General features: G+C 37.8%; 1 protein-coding gene across 1 annotated transcript; it reads left to right on the top strand.

Annotated features, from left to right (window-relative positions):
• The first annotated feature begins 784 nt into the window (after window positions 1–784).
• On the top strand, window positions 785–1,282 carry FERD3L (Fer3 like bHLH transcription factor). The gene has a single exon (XM_041727468.1). The coding sequence runs from the start codon at window positions 785–787 to the stop codon at window positions 1,280–1,282; it is 498 nt and encodes a 165-aa protein (XP_041583402.1).
• The last annotated feature ends 24,219 nt before the right edge of the window (window positions 1,283–25,501 follow it).

Raw genomic sequence — 25,501 nt, 5'->3', positions numbered from 1 at the left:
GTCAAGTATCTCAGTTGTTAGGCTGATTGCAACAAAACGGACTTTAGAAATCAGGGTTTGTAACGAGGCAGGAGAGCTTTTTCGATGACCTGGAAGGAGAAAGCCGGTTCCAACAGCGACTGCGGGGAATGCGCTCTCGGCCCCCCCTACCGTGCTTACTTAAGCTAATGGAAGATCTTGCCTTTCAGTGGCCGCTGCACTGGGATACCAGACAAACAGCTCCCCTCGACCCCCGGCAGACGGGGCCCCTCTTCAGGACATCATTAAAAGCGCATGCACTTGTTCCACACCCAGTGGCAGCCTCGGGTGGCAGGATTCAAGACTTCTTCTACTCTGAAGCCAGGGAGAAGCCAGAGCGGTGGAAAACATCCTCCCTTTGAAAACCCAAAGCTAAATTAAAGAGCTACATGAGATAAGGAGCCTGAAGGATATTAGTTGGCTGCGGGGGGTGAGGAGAGACACACACAAAAAAAGCACAGCAGGTAAGAGCTGGGGTCTGTTGCCAAATAGGAACTGTCCCAGGTGGCGCATCGCAAAGGCTCTCAGAATCGGAGGCCTAACGCTCTGAGACTCCCTCGCGTGCTCAAGCTTGTCTCCTTCCATCAGTTGCGGGAGGACAACACTGCCAGAGCCTTCCCTCTCGTTGCCACTAATCCGGTTATCCGCTCGGTGATAAATACGAATCCCCCGGCCCTTCGCTGATGGCGCTGCCGCCGATCCAGAGCTGTTAGGAGTCTCCCGCTCCCTGCGAGAAACCGATGCGAGGCAGGGCCGGGGCGGTGCGATGGCGGCCTATCCGGAGGGCCGCGTGGACGCCACCGTGCTGGACTTCGTCGCAGACCTGTCCCTGGACTCCCCCGGGCGCCCGCTCCTCTGCGACTTCGCACCCGGGGTTCCCTTTGGGGACCGGGACCTTGTGCCCCGAGAGGGGAGGCGCAGAAGGCTGGCAGGCTTGGAGGAGGTGGACCCAGGAGAGGAGGGCGAAGTAGAGGAGGGGGAGGAGGAGGAGGAGGAGGAAGAGGAGCGCGGGAGGGGCGCCTCCCCGCTGGGCCGTCCCAAGAGGAAAAGGGTGATCACCTATGCCCAGCGCCAGGCGGCCAACATCCGCGAGAGGAAGAGGATGTTCAACCTCAACGAGGCCTTCGACCAGCTGCGACGGAAGGTGCCCACCTTTGCTTACGAGAAGAGGCTGTCCCGGATCGAGACCCTACGCCTGGCCATCGTCTACATTTCCTTCATGACCGAGCTCCTGGAGAGCTGCGAAAAGAAAGAAACCGGCTGAGCGGGAGCGGGATGGAGGCGCCTCCTGCCTCCTCTCCTCTGCGGGGCGCGCGGCCTCGGGGTGCTTCAGGACCTGGCAGGGTGCGGCCGGGGGGCCAGAAGGGACTCTTCGAGAGAGAAGGGTCTGGCCTTCTGGGGTTTGGTCCGGGGTTGTGAAACCACAGCCCCTCGAGAAGCGGGGCGGCCCTAGGGTTAGTACACACGCGAGCGGTCTCAGCGGAGTCTGGGGCAGCGGCGGGCAGGGCAGGGCAGGGCAGGGCAGGGCAGGGCAGGGCAGGGCGCTTTGGGACTCAGCCCCCGCTGGGGCTGCTGACGCGAGCGCCCAGATACCGCTTCTGCCGGCCTGCGGGCGAGGGGCTAACCCTCTCCCCAAACTGCACGCTTCCGGGGCTTCTCGAGAGTCCAGACCAGATTCCTCTCTTTTCGAAAGAAAGAAGACAAGAAAGAAAGAAAGAAAGAAAGAAAGAAAGAAAGAAAGAAAGAAAGAGGAAGGAAGGAAGGAAGGAAGGAAGGAAGGAAGGAAGGAAGGAAGAAAAAAGAAAGGAAAAGAAATAAAATAGAGGTTCCTACCTTCCCCACCCCCTTTTTTAAAGCCTCAAGAGTCGGTGCTACCCAATCCTGGAGGGTCCGCGCGCCTAGGGTGGTCCTGCAACACAAACATTCGCAGGGGGTGCAGGGGGTGGGGTCTCCGGACCTCTGGTCCGGTCCTCTTTGGCTTGTCTAGAAGGAAGGAGATGAGGAAAGAAGAGTCCAGTGGACAGGCGACCTCTGAGAAGGGACATGATCCCCCCTCCCCTCCCCTTAACGCGCAGAACCAGAAAACTCAATCGGGTCCCTCCGGGAGGGAGACCGACGCTTGAACCCCGAGGTGGAAGGGGAGGGGGGAGGGGGGAGGGGGGAGGGGGGAGCTCGGGCTCAGGCTCCAGGGTCGCTCCTGGGCTTCTGGGGATCTCGAGCTCTCGGGACTTTGGCCGCCGACCGGGGCTTCCCCTGGGCTTCCGGGAAAAGGACCTGGTCTTCCCAGTGCAGCGCAGCTTGAGCGCGCACTTTCAAATTTTTAGCTGTAGACAGAGGAGATAGCTTTCCTTCTAGCCGCAGCTAGGTACAGGCAAAGCAAAAACTCAGAGGAGGAGATGCATTCCTCCACTTTGGAAAATGTGTGTGATGGAGATGAGGTTGAAGCGGGGACCAAAGTGAGGGCCCACCCCCAGTCTGGATCCTCTGACTTTCCACGTTTTTTTCCTTCTGGGAGACCTGCTAACACCTGCACTGCGGTTCTGCAGATAGGCGTGGGTAAGTGAGGAGGAACTCGAGGGACAAGGCCCGCCTAACTGTAAATTCAGAAATTCTAAAGGATAAATCCCAATGCTTTACTTTGTCGCACACACCTATGCGTGCACACACACATACACAATATACACACACTATTCTCCCTATCATACCTTTAGAAATATGATTCATTTTTATTAATAAGTACTATATACTCATCCTAGAAAGTCTGGAAAGCAAAAGTTTAAAAAAAGTAAAATTTAAATCCACATTATCTCCGCTATTATTTTTATTTCCTTCTAGTCTTTTTTTCCCTGTACAGCTATAAATTATATTTGCTTAACAAATTTGAGATACTTTTCGATATTGATCTTTTTCTAATCAGCAACATAGAATAAGCACTTTCCCCCTGACTTTAAATAATTTTTGAGCATAATTTTGATTACTGTATTTTATTGTCCTAACGATGTACCACAACTTAATGCCAGTCCTTTACAAGTAGAGAGCTAAAATACTTCCTTTTAAGAAAATAAATGTTGATGCAAAGAGCACTCTTCTAAATGGTCTTCTCTGCCTGTGATAATTTCCTGATATTAGATAATTAGAAAGAAAATTTCTTTACCAAATGAACATTTAAGTTTGTGGCTAAAAATGGCCAGATTGCCATCCAGGTCTTTTCTGCTAGTCTACACTCCTTCCCACCAGCATTGCAGGGATTTGTTGGTCTCTCAAGTGTCTTCTTTTAAAACTTTTCCTAGTTCTTCTATCTACAGGAACTGAATTAGTTCTGAAATGATCACCCTACCAAAGGTGATTTCTTATTTTGGCCATGTCTTTTCACCATGATTTTTTCCACCTCTACCATAAGAAAATAAACAAGTAAAAGGGGGAAAAAAATGTAACCAGATAAGACAGAAAAATTTAAAAAACCAACAAAATCAGGGAATGTATTTTTTTATTCTCTAGAACCTTTATAAAATAAACCAAAATTTGGACAATGACCCCTACATCAATTTTATAAAGTAAAATTACTCATTTTTCCCTCTTTTTCTTTTCTTTTTTCCTTTTTTTCCCCCCCTCTTTTTCTAGACAACTTTTTGGCTATTGGGACTGGCATATCTGTATTTTTTAATGATTTTATCTATTTATTTGGGAGAGGAAGGGTGAGAGGGAGAGAGGGAGGTCACAAACATTGGGAAAGGGTAGAGGGAGAAGCAGACTCCCCGCTGAGCAGGGAGCTCTGTGCAGTATTCTATCCCAGGACCCTGGGATCATAACCTGAGCTGAAGGCAGAACTTAACCCATTGAGCCACTCTGGTGCCCTCTGTATTTTTTAAGATAAGTTTAAAATTACTCATTTTAATATATAGAAAGAACATAACTACTTATTTCCCAACTTCTTATGGAGTGCTAGTGGCTCCATCAATACTTCGTGTTTATACAGTTATTTATTTAATCAATTAAAAAATATAATGACATTTTATGTATAGAGTGAATGGGTTCAAAATTGAAAGAACTTGCAGAAGCTCACTTACTCTCCCCCTTAAAGTTCTCCTGAGAATTAAACATCATGTTAAAAAAAAAAATCTGTTAAGTTTTTTAAAAAAATGGCTCAACTCTAGGAATCATCAATATTTTTTTGAAAACCAGAAATTTAAAAAAAAAATCTGTATAGACAAAAGGACCTCAAAATCACTGGGTCCTAAAGAATAAATACAAGCAATCCATCATCCTTAATCCTCTCCCTCATATTCTGAAACAGTCATATTCTTAGTAAGCACGTAATATTCTATAGTGCATACCTCTTCATCATAGTAAGTAATATCTACAGAGACCCTAAATGATAAGCAATGTCCTCATTATCACCAGAAGAATTATATCCATAATTCTTGAATCCATTAACCCTCAACTGTTTTGTCCTTTGTAAATTATTTTCTACGTTTAGAAGCTGCTTTAAAATGTAAAGTCTCAAGGAATTTTCTTTTTTTTTAATATTTCATCTATTTATTCATGAGATACAGAGAGAGAGAGAGAGAGGCAGAGACACAGGCAGAGAGAGAAGCAGGCTCCATGCAGGGAGTCTGACGTGGGACTCAATCCGGGGTCTCCAGGATCAGGCCAGGCTGAAGGCGGCGCTAAAACGCTAAACCGCTGAGCCACCCAGGCTGCCCTCAAGGCATTTTCTTAATCATTGTACTGATAGAATAATTTGAATAATCCAAATAAGGATTATAAACACAGAAAAATGGGTTGACTTATTTCTTACACCAAATCATACATAGAGGTAAGACAAAATCATCTGCATGAATCTGGTACACCTCCATATCTTGACACTCAACTTTTTTTTTAAAGATTTTATTTATTTATCCATGAGAGACAGACAGACAGAGAGAGAGAGGCAGAGACATAGGCAGAAGGAGAAGCAGGCTCCTCGCAGGGAACCTGATTGGGGACTTGATCCCTAGATCTGGGATCATGCCCTGAGCACAAGGCAGATGCTCAACCGCTGAGCCACCTAGGCATCCTGACACTCAACTTTTCTAAGCAATATGACAGCTTCAGTTTTTTTCATGTAAAATACATAAATTTTATGTTTTTAATTTTTCTTTCTTTCTTTTTTATTTTGCCATAGTGTACACACAATATTACATTAGTTTCAGGTGTACAACATAATGATTTAACAACTCTACACTATATGCTATACTCACCACAATGTAGCTACTACCATCTGTTGGTATATTTGTTAAAAAAAATTTTTATTTGTTTGTTTATTTGAGAGAGAAAGAGAGTGCAAGTGAATGTGGGGGGCAGAGGAAGAGGGAAAGAGAAACCTAAGCAAATTCTGCTCCATAGTGAGTATGTAGCCTACAGAGTCTAACACAGAGCTTGATCTCAGGACCACGAGATCATGACCTGAGCCTGAGCAGAAACCAAGAGTCAGATGTTTAATGTACTTCACCAGCCAGGCACCCCAAGCATACTTTTTAATACAAATGTTTTTAGTGTGTAACACATCTTATGTTAATTTTTTTTTAAAGATTTTATTTATTCATGAGAGACACACAGAGAGAATGGCAGAGACATAGGCAGAGGGAGAAGCAGGCTCCCTGTGGGGAGTCTGCTATGGAACTCAATCCCAGGACCCTGGGATCATGACCTGGGATCATGACCTGAGACGAAGGCAGAGGCTCAACCACTGAGCCACCCAGGTGCCCCAAAATTGTTTTATTCTTTATCTTTTAAACTAACACTAATAAACTACAAGTAGGTATTCTTAATACCTTCCACCAGTTAAAAAAAATCCTACTGTTAGGTTACTTCTGGGAAATTAAAATAATGTTTTTGAAATCTAAAAGTTATTTGGACATTTGGAATCTAAATACCATTTTAGATGTTGTTTGGGGCGATTTATTTACATACAATTTACAGTCTGAAACCTTCCTTTTGGTCTCAAACTAAGTTCCCCATAATTATCAGGTTACTATTAGTATTCAGAAATGTAAACCAAGAAAAGATCTATATGAAATTGTATTTGAAAGACATAATTGAACTTTTCAAAGAAAGTAAAAATAACCAGAAGCCTTTTACCATCAATGGGCAGCTATTCAGGATGATCATCTTTTACGGTTGCCCAATGTGAAAGCAGATTTTGGCAAAATTAGCACTGAAAACTGAACCAAATATTATACTAGTATGCATAATTCCTGCATGAACATACAATTAAGATCCTTAGATGGTATTTATTATTGCATTCGTCAGCAATTCCATTATAAAAACATGATGGTGGAAGGTTTATAACAAAACTATAAAAATGCTGAGATGAAATCTGATAAACAGAGTTTAGCACAACTGTTTTCTTAATTACAAATCTTCAAAGAAAATTTCAAAGGCAATGAAGACACTTAAGTACATTTTACATATGACCTTCCAAAATGAACCTGCAATTTGAAAAACCAGGAGATTGTCTTTAATACAAAAAGTAAATTATTTTATTTTTCCAAAAATAACTGGTGGACTAATTTAAAGTACTAAATCTACTTTTCATAGGGTGATATTATTTCATTAAATTTATCTTTAATATAAGATAGAAAAGTATTGAAGTTTTGGTATATACCTTTATCTTGGTGCAAGTTCATTCAAAGGTTCCTGAACTTTGCCAACATGTTGGGTGAAGTTAGTCCTAGTTTCTGGTCACTACCCTCTCTTGCTGTGAATGCTGGACTAAAAAAGATTGCAAAACAAGAGTCAGCAGTTCTGACCATTTTGTTTTGACTTTGGGGTTTCTTTGAATCCAAAGCTCAAAACCAAACCTGGCAGAGGAGGAGAAGTAAAGGAAAGAAGCCATGTAAACTAACATGAATAAAATACCAGAAAGATGGAAAAAACTTCCAAGTCTCTATAAGTCAAAGCCTATACATTTCCACAACTTTCTCTGTGACCCTAAATTTTTAGTTCTGTGCCTGAAATATATTCCATAAAGAAATACAAGGAAATGCAAAGAATAGTATGAATGTATTTTAAAACACTTCTTATGGTTACTATTTGGCAGAAATCCATTCTTTTTTTTTTTTTTCAGAAATCCATTCTTAATATTGCAGAAAGCAAATAATTTTTAATGTTCAGTGAAACCAAAAATTTAATAAATATGATGAAAATTATCATAATAAAATGACTTATGGCTACTTAGTGCTTTATGGTTTTCAAAGCACTATTCACGTACCTCCTCTCATTTGATCCTCCCTACTGGATTTCAACGGGATCTAGAGTCTCTCTATTAAATTGAGTCATCATTATACCATCTTAAAAATTCATTCACTCATTGAAATCAGCATGATACTGAGATACCTATAGAGGACCAACGGTCACATATAAGCAACACTTCACTTTGAAAGATATTGTTTCCAAAGATCAAAAGCACCTTAACACACTTTGTGGATGATAAATTATACAAAAGGCTAGTAGAGTCCAGCTCCCTCAAAGCCAAATTTTACCACCTTCCATTTAGGGCTCTGTGAAAGCGATTTCCACCTGCAGTCAGCAAACGTAGATGACCTCAAAGCAGCTGTTGCAGACAGCTTTTTATAATTTCCAGTCTTCAAAAGGGAGGAAAATATCTATGAGAATCTGGAAATAGATCAAACAGTTGGTATACAATAAAAGGCAACAACACCACATACATGTGTTTGAATGAATGAACAAATGAATGGAATATGATTACCCAATTATTTTACTGCAGATAATTTTGTGATTTCTCCAAAACTTAGTGAAATCACTAGCTGCATTTGTTACAAGTCAGATCTTGAACTCACTGACTATATTTAGTCCCATAGTTTAGTGAAATGTTGGAGAAGCTACAAATGGTCTGAAGGAAAAAAAAATGGAATAATTGGATTCTTAGGTCTGAGTATAGTAACAATATCTATAATCATATTTTTATTTATATAATAGCATGTGTTCTAAACACTGAGTTGGGTTCTTTACATAACTATTAAAGTTCAAATAATAATTTTAGGATATGGATACCATGATTACCCTAGCAGTCATGAGGAGAGTATGGAATTAAGAAGTAAATAACTTGCCCAGGCTCAATCAGCAAATAGATAGTGAAACTAAGATTTATACCCAGTCAAGGGTTTGAGACCAATTTCTTAGGGACTGAGGTTATTTGTGAATGAGTATATGATTATTATTTTTAAGCAGAAATTATGTGGTAAAAATAAGTAACTATCTTTATGAGTTACTCTTATGAGTAACTATCTTTATCTTTATCTTTATGAGGATCAGAAATGTGGACATATGTTTATCATGTACCAAAGGAATATAGTTTTTTTAAAACCGATAAGGTGGACTACTGGTGTAAGTTTTTGAAGAGGCCTTGAAATAATCTTCTATGGATATTTTAAAGTCAAAACTTTCCTCTAGGGGCTTCAATGCAATCCTGCCACAAGAAAAGAGACAAAACTCTTTTTGATGAACATAATGATTATAAACACAAGCTTTGGAATTTGGCAGAAGTGGGTTTGAATTGCAAGTACATCACATCATGTTATGGAAGTAGTACAGCTTATTTAACCTTGTTGGCCTTTAATTTATTCATCTTTAAAATAGGGATAATAGGGCAGCCCTGGTGGCTCAGCGGTTTAGTGCCACCTTCAACCCAGGGTGTGATCCTGGAGACCTGGATCGAGTCCCACATCAGGCTCCCTGCATGGAGCCTGCTTTTCCCTCTTCCTGTGTCTGTGCCTCTCTCTCTCTCTCTCTCTCTGTCTGTCTCATGTATAAATAAATAAAATCTTAAATAAAATAAAATAAATAAGATAAGATAAAATAAAAATAACAATATTCAGCCAGTAGGGCCATTATAAGGATTGACTGAAATATGTATACTGAGTAAATGGTGTACAAGCACTCAGTAAATGGTAACTACTATTAAAATACTCATCATCATATCCCTTCCAACTTTATGGCAATAAAAAGTCTATGAACAAGGCATCACCTTTACTACCAATGGTAATATATGAAAGTACAAAATATAAAAAGTAGAATTCATTATAAAATACCTTTAGGTAAATTGAAAAATATCAGATTTTTCCTCCAATATTTTTTATTCCTGGAATACTTAAATGTCAGCATTTAGTTCTGGTCTCTGCATCTTTCTAAGTGGAACAATACACACCCGTCAAATGAACAGGGAGATCAAAACTCCCTCCTTTATCTTTTTAAACTTATTTTTATTTATTTATGATAGACATAGAGAGAGAGAGAGAGGCAGAGACACAGGCAGAGGAGAGGGAGAAGCAGGCTCCATGCCAGGAGCGCGACACGGGACTCGATTCCGGGACTCCAGGATCGCGCCCTGGGCCAAAGGCAGGCGCGAAACCGCTGAGCCACCCAGGGATCCCCCAACTCCCTCCTTTAACTTGCTACTGCGATTGCATATATATTTTAAAGGAAAGGAAAGTGATTTTAAATCTGATAAAAATGATATGAATTCAGAGAAGCTCTTTAAAAAAAAAAAAAGATTTTATTTTACTTATTCATGAGAGACACACAGAGAGAGGCAAAGACATAGGCAGAGGGAGAAGCAGGCTCCCTGCGGGGAACCCAGTGCAGGACTTGATCCCAGGGCCCCCGCATCACGCCCTGATCTAAAGGTAGATGCCCAGCCACTGAGCCACCCAGGTGCCCCTCATTCAGAGAAGTTCTATTTTATCAGAAGCCTAGACATTACATTTAAGTATTGTCTATATTGTCCAAGTAAGTGTGCGTTTATTCAATCAGATAATTTCTAATGGAATAGTTCTGTATCTTAATTGCAACAGTAGTTGCACTGACCTATATATGTGATAGAATGACATAGAACTATGTCTTTTTACACCGATGTTAATTTCCTGGTTTTGATATTGTAGTATAGTTATGTAAGATATAACCAATGGAGAAAGCTGAGTGAAAGGCACACAGAACATCTCTATACCACCTCTGTAATGTCCTATGAATCTATACTTAATTCAAAATAAAAACTGAAAAAATCAGTTAATAACTATGACATTCATTTGAACCTATAAAGCACCTAACAAATGTGAATTATCATTAATTTTAGGGAGACATTCACACATACTTGATTCTTGTCCTGTTCTATAATTTTTCTTCAAGTGTTTCATGAAAGTGAAGCCAAGTTTTGTTCATGGTATTATGTGGATCCTGGAATGAAAATCAGGACTCTACCCCTGAAAGTCATAGCCAAGAACTAAATATCTGATTCTGGATTCTGTGGTCCATGCCGACTTCCTTGGCCAGATAGATTCATTCTCAAGTATGGGTTTGAGTGTTGGAAGAGCTACACATCCTAATTTTGCCACTTACTAGATTAGATAACTCACTTAAAACATCTGGGCTTCAGTACCAATCCTGGTCTATAAAGTAAAAGTAATAAATGCAGAGTTATATAAATTGTCAGAAGAGATCACATAAAGTGCTTAGTACAGTGCCTCATACAAAGTAAATATTTAGTGAATGTTGTTATTGTTTATGCTATTTCAATGTTGAATGTGTATATAAAATAAAATGACAATTCAGCCTTTTAGAAAGGCTCATGAGAACAAATACAAAAACAATATTAAATTGTCTTGCTTCTCCTAAACAGAATCAGTGTTTTAATTAGCATGGCATTTGTGCCAAATTTAATCTGCCAGCATTATAGTAAATTTTTGTTTAATTTTGTTTTTAAACATAGAAATTTAAAGATAAGGCTTCTGGTCCATGACATGTAATCACAATCTTTGATCTGCCAGGAAGGTCACTATAAACCCTACTTTTCTGAAATAACCTCTAAAATTTTCATATAAAGTTTTTTATATGAAAAGATGATACCTTGATTGGTAAATCCTCCAAGAATTTATTTTTGAACAAATTCATTTTGAAGGCTGTAGTGTTGGTAATAGCAATTGAGAAGTAGAACTGCCTCAATTATTATGCATACCTGATCTAGACAAACATGAAATATGAAAACCTGGAACTCAGTTCAGTCAACCAGGAATAGATACACAATCATGCTTTGTTTTAGGTTCCCTGAGGGACATAGGAGTCCCTATGCACCCCAGAAGTTTAAATAATTGCCACCTGCTTTCCACAGAAGAGAATCAGAGAGGAAAGGAGAAAAGGACCCTCCTTGGAACAACAGAGGGGGGAACAACAGAGAGGGAAGTTGGGTCTCAAGGTGCATTACTGGAAATCCTGCACTATTTCTGCCATTTATACTTTTATGAAAATTTGACACCTAGCTTTACCCTCTTTATTTGTGGATTTTTTTTTCACTCTGAAATTAGTAAATTTATACAAAATCTTTGAAAAGTTTTGTACACTTTGGCCTAAATTTATTTGTAATTTAAATAGGAGTTTTTGAAAAGATGAAGTTGGCATGAATTTTTACATAATTCCTCAACATTTAAAAATGGGTAACTCTAAAAAAATTAAATAAATAAATAAATAAATAAATAAATAAATAAATAAATAAAAATGGAGTGTCTGGGTGGCTCAGTGGGTCGAGTGTCTGATTCTTGATTTCAGTTCAGGTCATGATCTCGGGGTCCTGAAATCAAACCCTGCATTGGCTCCATGCTCAATGAAGACTCTGCTTGAGATTCTCTACCTCTCTCTCTCTACTTCTCCTTCTGCTCAGGCTAAATAAATAAATATTAAAAAAATAAAAACGAAAATGTGTAACTCTTTCATATCCACTATTTTAATAATTTTTATTCCTTGCATAGAAAGATAAAAGGATAATTGTCATCTCTTGTTCCTTTGAAAAGCTTTGATTCAACTTTAAATGGTTTATTTGAGGGTTGATAGTAAAGGGCCTTCTGAAATTTACTGAAATTTTTCTGACTTGGGGAGGATACCCACTTTCAAATATTCTCACCATGGGTCCATACTTTGACCAAAAAATGTGGCAACTATAGTTAACAAACATTTGACAAGTGGTTTTGTTAATTGTAGATCTTATTGAACATGCCACACCATTGCTTTCATCACTATTCCCTTGCTTAATCTCACCGAAGTCCATTAAAATTAGAGCAGATGGGATCCCTGGGTGGCGCAGCGGTTTGGCGCCTGCCTTTGGCCCAGGGCGCGATCCTGGAGACCCGGGATCGAATCCCACGTCAGGCTCTCGGTGCATGGAGCCTGCTTCTCCCTCTGCCTGTGTCTCTGCCTCTCTCTTTCTCTCTGTATGACTATCATAAATAAATAAATTAATTAAAAAAAAAAATTAGAGCAGCTGAGCTCAGTTAAAATATGCATACTGGATGCCTCTTTGTTTCAAGACGACACAACCACAAATTAAACTTCATACCCTTACTAGTATATTGCATTTCATCACATTCAATCAACCACTTCTAAAGTTAACATGAAGCAGGCTTAAAAATGCTTACGACTTAAAGTATTGCACAACAAAACACAACAAAAATCTTCCCAAATTGCATCCACATGAAATAATACACCATACTTCAATCCAAATCTCAATGTCCTTACCCAGGACACCCTCCAAGCTTCTCTTTCTATGGTTATAACCCCTCCTTCCATTGTATGGTTCACATACATGCAAACATGCATACATGTAAAAGTCTTTTTATCAGAACGCATTCAAAAGTGTTTTAGAATGGGTGGTCCTTATGTAAATTTTTTCACTATTAACTCAAATCTTAAAACTGATTTCATATCTCTTCCTTTTCCTTCATACTTTGGTAGTTTCACTATTTTTTCAAATTGCCATCTCTTTCTTGAATATTCCATGTAATATTAATGATTGTTGAGCATTTCTAACTTTTGTCACCAAAATTCAAGTAAGCATCAGTGTCTTTACATATATTGAAAACAAGCCCAGGAATTATTCCAGTTACTGACTGAGCATTAGCCACACATAAGTATATCAGACCTAAATATAATTACCAAGACCAGCAGCCAGTAAATTGTAGAAAAGAAGGTGTCTGGAATTGCCATTCAGGAAACCTACAGAACACTCATTGATTAGATGAGGGTCATTTACTCAATGAGAAAAACAGAATTTTCCCTGGGAGCAGAACTACTTCCTCTTGGAGAGATTCAATACTATCTGAGGTTCAGGTAATTTACCATATCAAGAAAGGCGTTAGGATTCAAGAATGCTCTCTGAACTTTGGCTCTAGTTGAGAAGATCTAAGCCGTATTTTACAAGATTAGGGCATTTTGTGAATTCTTACAGCTTGCTTACAGAAATTTCACTAGTAGGAATTTAGCCTAGGAAAATAACACTATATATTATTGTTTATAATATTGAGAAAATAACCTAGATATCTAAAAATGTAAGTCCTTAAAAGATGTAAGTCCTTGTTTTAAATTGTGGTCACCTGGGTGGCTCAGTTGGTGAAGTGTCTGCCTTAAGCCCAGGTCAAGATCCGGGGTCCTGCGATGGAGCCACACTGGGCTCCCTGCTCAGTGGGGGATCCGCTTCCCCCTCTGTCCCTCCCCTCAACTCATTTTCTCCCACCCTCCCTCTCTCTCAAATAAATAAATTGTTGTGGTCATTTAAAGGATGATGTACAAAAGAGATTGTGCTGTGAAAAGATGATTCCAAAAAATGATAAATGAAAAGGTATACAGCTAAATGTAAGGCATGATTTCATTTCTGTTTCATATAGATATGTGTATAAATATATGTGTGTATGTATGCATTTTACTTACATATAAATATTTATATATGGATATAAATATTTATTTTACATATGCTCTATAATTGGCCATTTCTGTACTTGTTTATATTTTCCAGTTTCCTAACATTCTTTTGTAGTCAGAAAAATAGCATAATTATTTTAAAATAAGTGGGACTACATCACACTAAAAGCTCTGCACAGCAAAAGAAACTATCAAAAAATTAAAAGGCAATCGATGAAAAAAAATAAAAAAAATAAAAAAATAAAAAAAAAATAAAAGGCAATCGATGGAATAAGAGGAAATATTTGCAAATATCTATCTGATAAGAGGTTTAAATCCAAAATATACAAGCAACTCTTACAACTCAACTCAATAGCAAAAAACACAAATAATCCAATTAAAATGGACAAAGGACAGGAAAAGACGTTTGTACAAAGAACACCTACAAATGGCCAACAGGTATGTGAAAAGGTGCTCAACATCACTCATAAGCAGGGAGATGCAAATCAAAACCACAATGAGATGTCATCTCACACCTGTCAGAATGGCTGTTATCAGAAAGAAAAGAGAGAAGTATTGGTAGGATGTGGAGAAAGGAGAACCCTTTTACAATGTTGGTGGGAATATAAATTAGTATAGTCACTATGGAAAACAGCTTGAAGGGTCCTCAAAAAGTTAAAATAAAACTATTATATGACCCAGCAATCCTATTGCTGGTTATCTACCTGAAGGAAATGAAGGCAGTGTCTGGAAGGGATATCTGTGCTCTTCATGTTCACTGCAGCATTATTTACAACAGCTGAGACACGGAAGCAACCCGGTGTCCACTAATAAATGAATGGATAAAGAAAACGTGGACTATACATGGATTGGAATACTATTCAGTCATTTAAAAAAAAGAAGAAAATACTGTGTTTTGCAATTAGTGATGGATTTTGAGGTCATTAAGTCAGAGAAAGACAAATACTGTATATTCTTACTTACATGTGGAATCTAAAAATACCAAAATCATAGAACTGGAGTAGAATGGTGGCTGCCAGCAGTTGTGGGGCAGAGGAAATGGGAAGATGTTAGTCAAAGGGAACAAACTTCCAGTTAAAAGATTAATTAATTCTGAGGGTATAATATACAGCATTGTTCTAATGAACAATACTGTATTATAGACTTGAAAGTTGATAAGAGAATGGATATTAAATGTTATCAAAATGAAAATAGAAAAATACAATTATTTTATATTAAAAATAGCCACACAAAATGATTTGTGAATTTTGTCAGTTGTGTGTCAGGATGCTATTACTCAAGGGAGAACTATTGCCTTCTTAGCTCTAAAATATTTAAAACTAGGCATTTAATATGCTGAGATGTGACATTCTGCAATATTTTTCTTTGGATACCGCAGAGCATAACATTATCAGCATACTAGAGGCCTCTCTCATGCTTCCCTCCAATTATGGCCCTTCTCTCCCTACAAGGATATCCAGTAACCTGATTTTTAACAACCTTGATTAGCTTCCCAGTTTTTGTATTGTTTTATGTGTAATGGAAATCATCGGGTTTGGGGAAAAGACTGCTTTTCAATTACAAATCTGTCTTCAATAAAACATGTATTTTGACATTCCTCCTCCCCAAACATACAAGAGAAGTTGAAATTAATTAGCAAGGTAAGGAATAAATTTACCATTAACTACACACAGTTAATAACTAAAAGGAAAAGTACTTGCAAATATACACTTCAATTTTATTGATACTGAAATGGAAAATGCAAGTGGAAATTTTAACAATGTTGTGAGCCTTCTTAAACACAGCTGAGTTCACCCACAACTTACGCACATACACACACACATGCCTAATAAAAATAACTATCATAAACTATACTAATTTCTAAGGAAATTCCTGGTTTTTAAACAATTAGCACCACAGTTTTCTTCCTGTTTAGCTCCATGGGCATTACAATGCATGTATGAGTGCTTGTGCATGTGCATTGTGTGTGTGTGTGTATTTGTGTGTGAAGGTACAAACTGTATAACATTTAGTGTTTACTTCATCTTTTTAAAGGACATATTAGAACCAGATAAGTGTACATATCCATATGCATATTCATTTTCATATACTTTTCATATTCATGTTTGAAAACTGCCATATATTAAAAGAAAAAATATATTTCTAACATAATTTCAAAATATTTCAAACTTGCACTGCTTTTAATAACTTTTATTGTTTTTAACATGTGACATTTTATCCCCATTAGCAATAACAGATGTCTAATGCATTAAAAAGGAAAATCCTGCACATATGTTGAAATAGAGGACTTTACTGAAAGGAAAGCATGTGCTTTGATTTATATTAGTCAAAATTTAGATACTGTACTTGGTGCTATTTCAGGAAATGAAAAGGTGAGGAAACAGTTATATACTAGTAAACCAGAGCAAAAGTCTCCATAGAAACCAAAACAGTTTCAGTGGGAGCCACATAAGCTAAATTAATACCTAGAATATGGTCATATTAGCCCCTAGAGAGCTAATTCGAATGGAATAAAAACCTGTCTACTGGTTCATGCATGTTACATAGTATTTACAATTATTCTTTGTTCACGTCTGATTGTCAAAAACTCATCAGTCGAGACTGAAAATCTGGGTGAATACTCAGATCACAAAAAGTCCATTATCTTCACTACAAGTCAAAGGGCAAACTGAAAAATAATGAAGGAGAAATCCCATTTTATTTGTATTTGGCTGGTGTTTTGCCTCAGATTTCACAGACACTCCTATAGATGTGGCTCCCCACTCCACTGCAGACAGTGCTGAGTGAGAAATCACAAGCCAGTAGGGACAGCAATTGATTAATTGAACAACTACTATGCACTAGTTGCCTACATATACTATGTCATCCCATCCTTACAAAATACTATGATGAATATTAATATGTCAACTTTACAAATAAAAAAAACAAGCTCAAATTGGATAAAATATCCTGTCTAAACTTAGGGTGGAGCCTGATTTTGACCTAGTTTTCTCTTTCTCTAGAGGTGACTGTGTGACAAATGTTGCCATAGTATAGCTCTGTGCCCCTGTCAATTAGCTGGACGATGGCATGTACTCCTTGTGAAGGTGGCCCAGCATTGTTTGTGCATCCAGTTTGGTAAGGAACTTATTTAAGCACAGACTGAAGGACTCCTTTAAGGGTTACTGCTAGTTCCCATGGTTTCAATTTATACCATCTTTCAATACTATATGTGTTGCTAGCAGGATGATTTGAATTTTATGCAATTTATATTTTGTTCCCTTACTCTCATTTTCTATATTGTTTTGTATTCACAGAGTGTGAAAGAGTTTCTTCCATCTAAATTGGGCTGTTTTATTAAATGCATCAGAAATACATATGTGTGACCTACATGTATAGCTTCTTACTGCCTGATAACTATAACAAAAAGGCTACCACCTCAAGACCACATAATCCTTGATATTTCCTTCATGTGATGCATTTGAGGCTCTGATTTAGAATTAATGATGAGGTACACTGTCATCTAAAGTATCCTACATAGGATATTTATCGTATTTATGATGCTTGGAACAGCAAAAAAAAAAAGGGGGGGGAGGAGGGGAGAGTATGTGAAATATATAAGCATTAGATAAATCTATCTCGTGTTTTGGCAGATATGTCCTAACCAGTCCAACCCTTGTGCTACTGGACAGTTACTTTGTTTTTTTTTTTCTTTTTGTTCACTGTATTTTTCTGGCTCCTTAGCAAAATTAAAACTAAATTGAGATGATCTTCTAAAAGTGAAATACTAACCTTAAAACTGAGAAAATTTCCTTGTACAGATGTTTACTTCATCATCTCTACAAAAGGAAAATACAGCTTATGGGTTTAAACTAGTTCATATCTAAATATAATTCTAGTATAAGACAATAACATTGCCAAGTTATAATGCCAAAGAACCCAAAAACAATGTAAAGAGCAGCACCGAGGTCAGAAATGTCTAGTCCTACTTGCAAGAGGACAGTGTGGACAAACCCCAGTGAAACATCTTTTAAGAGGGAAGGGTACTATTCAGACTAAACTATGAATCTAAGGGTGGCTGGACACTTTTCATGGAAGCTGATCATAAATTTACTACTGAATGGATCAAGTGGCACAAGTGAATATAATTCTTAGATTTATAACATTTAATTCAGAAATAGAGGTTCTCTGGGGCACCTGGGTGGCCCAGGGGTTGAATGTCTGCCTTTGGCTCAGGTCATGATCTTGGGGTCCTGGAATCAAATCCTGCATCGGGCTCCCCACAGGGAGCCTGCTTCTCCCTCTGTCTATGTCTCTGCCTCTCACTCTTGTCTCTTATGAATAAATAAATACAATCTTTAAAACACATACACACACACAAATAGAAGTTCTCTTGAAATAAAATTCCAACAATTGGGAGAATTTCCGTGTCAGAAGATATGATTTATGACATTTTCCTTATAAGCTTAAAGTATAAGACCATTATTGTATCTCTGATTTTGTGAAAGTTCTTTAGACTACTTCAATATTGCATAAATCTGTTTTTCCCCCATACTTACTAGTTTGCTACAAGTTAGTTGTTGGTGCTTTTTAATATTCCTAGATCATTCGTAATTGGCTTTCAATGCATTTATATTACAATTCTACTAGTCTTTTCTTGATCATTCATGCCACAAGGTTAAGTGGCTATGTATAACAAAAAATAAATAAAATCATCATAGATCTCTCTTGCCTCCCTTCTCTTCCCTCTTTCCCCACATAGTTTTTCCCCTTGTTCATGTTGTCACTCTGTTAGATTCATTGACTAAATTTTATATACTAGCATATAAAAGTTTATATTCTTTTCTAGATTCTTTCCTTCTGTGAAAAATGCATGCAAATTATGTTTTCTACAGAAATTATAGAGAAGAAAACATGAAGATCTATTTTCTTCAGTTTAGTAAGTGAGTGGGCTATAAATATCTCCTTTGGGAGAGAGAAGTTGACAACATGATCAAGAAGGTGAACAATTTCCTGACTTCCCTTTCCCAAGTCAATATGTATGGTCATTCTTATGTGCAGCCCTACACTAAGCAAGCACATAAATGTTAGTGGGGAGAGAGTGAAAAGTAGCAATAATGTAGGCTCAGTTTACATTTAAATTGGGCTGCAGCAAACTGAGTTCTCTTGCTCTGTTCAGCATCCAACTCTTGTGCTAACTTTCAGGAAGAATTTAACAAAAATCTATCAAGTTTATTGGATGCTTACTATGGGCTTGACTCTGTTCTCAACACAATTTTCTCCTTCAGTTAAGATATCTTCCCTAAAATGAGCTCACAGTGGAATGAGGGATATACACTTACTCAGCTTGTGCAGATACTGGATGGGACATGTGGGAGTCTTAGGAACACTAGCTATTGGAATATAATAGAAGACATGTACTTAATATATTGTAAGTTGTGTGGTACCTTATACTGAAATGCCCTTAGGTTGAGACTGCTGGAAGAGGAGCACTGACATGCTGAGTAAAACAGCCATATACCTAGCACGCACACTATGACTACGTCTAAAGGAGTAAATTCTAAGCCACGCTGAAGCCAAGATTCATGACTATTTTATTCACTACTTGATAAAGAGCCTGTTAATTATCCAACACGACCCATTCTCCCCTTCTTCCTTTAGCAAAAGAAACTGTGAAAGTGATGCTTGACATGGCTATCCAGCTAATGACTACATTTCACAGCCTCACTTGTAGTTAGTTGTGGCTAAGGGACTATGAGCTAATAATGGCATGTGAGGAGTAGTCACATGTAATTTCTAGACAGGGCCCTTTCGAGAGGACATGTCTTCCCTTGGCTTTTCTCCTTTCTCAATGGCTGGAATGCAAAATTGAAAGGAGACCTAGGGTGGCCATGTGGTCCATGAAAGAGAAGTCATATTTTGAGGATAGTAGAGTAAGAAGTTAAATCAACAAGGCTGAGCCATTAAGCCAAGCCTATAACACCTATCCAAATTTTTCATAAAACAAACTGTGCTGTTTAATCCAGTACATTTTTAAATCTATTATAGTACTATATCCTACTTAATATATCTCTTCCTCTCAGGTGCCTGGAACAGTGCCTGACATATAAAAGGGTCTCATTAATATTGTGCACCATGAAGGAGCAGAATGAACTCACACTGCACAAATTTTTAAGCCTAAGGCCAGAGTACAAACAGGCAAGGACTAAGTTTAAATTGTTCTAACCAAAAAAAAATAAAATAAAATAAAAAAAAAATAAATTGTTCTAACCATGTTAAGCTGATATGAGAGAGCAGTGCTACATATTATGCCTTTTCCCCACCCCAGTTTATAACATACCACAACTCTTCATACCCTAGCCTCATCTCACAAGGCATCAGTCTGATATTTCAGAATGGAAAAACAATCACTGGACAAAATGAAAGAGAGCATGAAATGTGATACAGTAGAAGTCAGCTTGGGTACATTATAGAACACAAAGTATTATCATTTTATGACAGTACAAACAATATAAATTTGATTGCAATACAATTTTTTCAAACAAATAGTTAAAATATATCTTATCTAAATTCAAAATTTTAAATTATAAGAAATTTAGCATGCTTTTAGTTCATCTGTCTTTTATGACTTTCTCTTTGATTAATGAAGTCTGGGCTAAGAATACTAAATTACAGAAGATGGTAATTATTGTTACACTCTTGCCACCAACTAGGGCAACAAAGCTTTCAAATTATATTACGCATGTCTTCCATTTAAGACATTGTTGGGCTCAATGGTTTTCTCAACCTTACTTCATTTTACTATCAAATTTCAGGGAGCAAAATCTAAAAATCACAATTAAAAGCTATTGAGCTTTTAATATCTCAGCTAAGAAAGACAGTATTTACTGAAGATAGCCAGAAGTATATGTATTATTCAGGACATTCAAAAATTTATGACAGTATTAAACCACACAGAGAGAACTGCTTTTGTTAATGTTACTTTGTCACCATAACATCATAAACCTATGTTAAACAGCATTATTTAAAAATAAAAACAGAACAGCCCTATGAAATTTGGGTATTTAATATATCGTCATGAATATAATCCTTTATGAAACTGAATGCTTCCTTTTCCAATTTACTTAAGTAAAAAAAAAAAATCTTTCAGGAATAGTCAGACTTCTCCTGGATTCTGTGTGTGGAGTGTGTGTGTGTGTGTGTGTGTTTCCCTCATGAACCCTATGGTATTTCTGTGTGTGAGAAAGAAATGAGGAGTGGAAAAACAAAAGATATTTATTCTGTAGAGAAATAAATAATACAGAAGGGGCATAGGGATTAGTGGAGGAGTATAATTTTAAGTAGTAGGGTGATATTTATGAAATTAGAGATAATTTATTTTCCCAAGAAGCAGGACAAATTGAGAAGATGCAATAATCGATAGTACCAGTCAGTATTTTTAAATGGTGGATCAGAAACTTGGCTCTAAGAAGTCTAGTATACAATATGAATAGGTGCCACACACACAAAAAAAAGACTGTAGTCTTTTCCTTTCTCATCAGTATTTGTGCTGGTGCTGCTACACACACACACACACAAAAAAAAACTGCTCAATATGTGTGTATATATGCATATATATGTGTATGTACATCTATATATATATACATACACACTCACCTATATATGTGGCATATATAGCTATAGTAAGACTAGATATGTTTATCAAATAATTTCAGAATCCAGTTAGAATTAATATTTGGTTGAATATCTGTGGGAAGAAACAGTGTCCAAATCAGTATTTTTAAAACAAGTGTCTTTAAAATCCCTGATTTTTGAGGAACAGATAATACTCTGTATTTCACTGTTAAGTATACTGGCTAAAATGTAAGTTTAAGATAACACTGAGGTAAATTGAGAAATATTTAACCTGTGATAGGACCTGCATATTTTTGTACATTCCTAAAGAGAGTAATAATTGCAAAACAAGAATTAATGGGATTCCCATTTTGCACACTATGGAGCCCATAAGGAATATGGGAAGAGTCTGGTTTCTTCCTCCTCCTCCCCCTCCCCCTCCCCCTCCTCTCTTCCTCCATCTCCTTCTCCTTCTTTCTTTTCTTCTTCTTCTCCTTCTTCCTCCTCATCCTTTTCTTTTCTTATTCTTTCTTTTCTTCTCCTTCTCCTTCTTCTTCCTCCTTCTCCTTTTCTTCTTTCTTTCTTCTTCTTCTTCTCCTCCTTCTTCTTCTTCTTCTCTTCCTCCTTCTCCTCCTCCTCCCCCCTCCTTCTTTCTTCTTCTTCTTCTTCTTCTTCTTCTTCTTCTTCTTCTTCTTCTTCTTCTTCTTCTTCTTTTCTCTTCTTCTTCTTCTTTTTTAAGATTTTATTTATTTATTTATTCATGAAAAACACAGAGAAAGAAGCAGAGACATAGGCAGTGGGAGAAGCAGGCTCCCTGTAGGAGCCTGATATGGGACTTGATTCCAGGACCCCAGTATCACAACCTGAGCCAAAGGCAGACACTCAACCACTGAGCCACCCAGGTGCCCCAAGAGTCTGGTTTCTCATAGCAATTAAGCTTCTCAGGAAGAAAATACTAACAAATGAAACAGATTCCAATGTGAGCCACTTAACACTAACTTGTGCTACAGGGAGTCTCAATGGTATGAACTCTGGAAATGCCATCTCTCTTGAAGTTCTGAATATACTGCACCCAAGCTAATTTCCTACTATAGCATGAATACCCAATCTGTCCATCTTGATAGGGAGACTGTACTCTGTACTCCTTGCAATCGCTTGGATGGAGGAAAGGGTGAACTGGAGTCAAGAGATGGATTAATGATGGCTCTCAGGTTTTTAGGCTAAGCAATTAGATAAATAATCTACTGAGCTTGTGGGAGGAACAAATTACATTAGAGTAACAATAAGTTCAAGATGTCTGTGAGAAACCCAAAGTGTGGTATGAAGCGGATAGTTGAATAAGAATCTTCAGCTCAGACAAAACACCACCTACTATGGAAAATGGAAATCATATGGCTTCTGTTACCATTTCTTGGTAGCCAGGACATGGATAAATTATTGAACCTCCTCCAATTAGTGTCTCCATTTTGAACTTTGAGACCTCAGGGAGTGAGACAGGAACATAGGAACAGCTGCTCTTCAAACAAATTGAATCATGGATTAATTTCCTCATTTACCTGTAAACCCTTCCTTTTGCACTTAGAACTGAATGTAAATGCTGCATCTCAAGTCTACAAGGTACCACCTAATTTAGTACTCATTTAAAATAATGATATCAGGGCACCTGGGTGGCTCAGTCAGTTAAACATCTGCCTTTGGCTCAGGTCATGATCCCAGCCTGCCAGGGTCCTGGGATGGAGTGCCAAGACAGCTCTTGGCTCACCGCCGAACCTGCTTCCTCCTCTCCCCGCTGCTTGTGCTCTCTCTCACTATTTCTCTCTTAAATAAATAAATACTTTAAACTTTTAAAATTTTTAAATTAAATAAATAAAATGATATCAAACACATATCAAGTGCCAGGCACCGTTTTAACTGCTTATGACTCTATTTCATCATGACAACAACTGATGATGTACATTATCCTCTCTCCTTCACAGGAAGCATGGAGGAGTAAGTAACCTATCTAAGGTTACATGGGTAGTGATAAGTTGAGGCATATTTGAACCTAGGCTGACTGGCTCCAGAATCTGGTCTGTCATCTACTGCACTGTTTTCTAGGACCATTCTGTCTTGCCAGAAAAGGGAGAAGTGCTCTGGACTTCTAAAATGTCTTATAGTTCTAGCTCTATGATTTTACTCAAGTGTTTTCATTATAAGCAGTTTCTCCAGTTCTGCAATTGCAATGTTTTAGGAATTTTATAATAAACTAAAATGACCATCTAGTTTAATCTAGGGAAATGACCTAGATTCTTATTTTTAATCTGCTTTCATTCTATTCTATTCTCCAATAGATCCTCTGCCATACCTATTAACTCAGGAAAATGACAAAAGCTAAAGCACCCTGTGTTTGTAGCTTCTATTGCTGTTGTATTCACAAGTAAAATCCAACAATCACTTTGTCTTACCAAAATTTGCTGTGAAATTCTCTCTCCCATTTAAAATATGTATTAAACAAGTACTGTAAAATGTTTTAATGAATCTCTAGAAAATATCTGGGTGCCCAATTTTTCATGTAAGAACCAAAATAATGAACACAATAGTGAATGAATGTTACATGAACCTAGAACGAAAGCTGATTTTTCCTGATAATTATATTAGACTATAGTCTATTTTGGAGAATGGCCCAGTTAAAAAATAAATTAAATATAATTCATTTGTAGTATCTGTTCTTCAGTTATGCTGAGTCCACTGATATGCTTCAAATTTCACATCTTTGTTGTTCTTGTCAGAATATTTTTAACAATTATTTATCCTCAGCCTAAACACTTGGTTTTGAAATTAAAATTGCCATTAAAGTTGCTTATGACTACTTGTGGCTATTTTTGTTTTCCTCAGTCATTATATACACTTCATATTCCCTGGAAATAGTTCTACTCTTGAATATAACTACATTTAAATAGGTCCATTATAATTAAAGCAAAGAGACTATGATTCATATTTGCTCTTAACATGCATCTGATGGTGAAACAGAAGAGTATGCATTATTTGATAAACACTTTTCTAGGTTCTAAGATCCTGGCAGACATCAAAATGATGAGACGGCCAGTGGGTTCTTGTTTCCTCATTATCTCATTGTACTCTATCTAGAACTGAATCGAAAAGACACCTTGACAGCAACAGTCACATGGAAGAGCAGGCATGGAAGGCTTGGACCGGCCTTGGAAAAACTGCAAAGGCCTTAATACCACAACCATTCCTTTCTTCATAACTTTCCTTAACTTCCGACCTCAGCTCTCCAATGTGTCCCTGTGTCCTTGGCTACCTTGGGCCCCTCTCTTCTTGAGAAAACTGCCATACAGTGGAATTCACTCAAAGGTGTTAGTAAGCTAATGTGTTACCTCACCTTGGGAAATCTGCCATCTAAAAGAGGAACCTGAAGAGGACAATGCCAGGCCCCAACATAATGAGTTACTTGTAACAGGTTTAAAGCATGACTATGGGAAGTATCAAGTGGTTTTGGAGGAAGCCCCTCCTGCTCTCTTTCAAACCACTTCACTGCCTGTTTTTACTTATATTTGGCACAAAAGTTTAAGCCCACAGTTGGCCACAAGCAGTTTTCAGAACTAGAAGGAAACTCATTCTCATCACTTTGGAAAATGCTTTTAGATTCCAAATATTGTCAAATTGTGGAGTTCAAAGCAGTCCCAGAGAAAACTTTTTCATCTATAAAACTATCAGACTAGATAATTTCTAAAATCCTTTAAGTTTACACATTTTTGAATTTTACACATTTTTCATATTATCTATTCAATTACTTCACTTGACAGATGAGGAGAGTGATACCTCCAGATCTGAATCCATCCAGTCCTTTTCTCTCAGCTTCGTATTATCCTGTCCACGTGCCCCATAGCTATTGCAATGGTGTAAGTTCTCATAAGTAAACTGCTGTACTTACATAATGTATATTGTGGGTTGAGCCAAGAATTTCCTAAATATAATCACATAGCTGTCCAATCCGTCCATCCCCAGCACTGTCTATCCATAGGCTGTATTTTTTTAATATTTCATTTATTTATTCATGAGACACACAGAGAGAGGCAGAGACATAGGCAGAGGGGGAAGCAGGCTCCCTGCAGGGAACCCGATGCTGGACTCAATCCCAGGACCCTGG

The sequence above is a fragment of the Vulpes lagopus genome, chromosome 13, assembly GCF_018345385.1.
Source record: "Vulpes lagopus strain Blue_001 chromosome 13, ASM1834538v1, whole genome shotgun sequence".
Lineage (NCBI taxonomy): Eukaryota > Metazoa > Chordata > Mammalia > Carnivora > Canidae > Vulpes > Vulpes lagopus.
The sequence above is the reverse complement of the archived record's forward strand: the minus strand, read 5'-3'. Positions and strand labels throughout refer to the sequence as shown.

Coding starts and splice junctions, on each gene's coding strand:
- FERD3L (XM_041727468.1), top strand. CDS start 785: ATGGCGGCCTATCCGGAGGGCCGCGTGGACGCCACCGTGCTGGACTTC.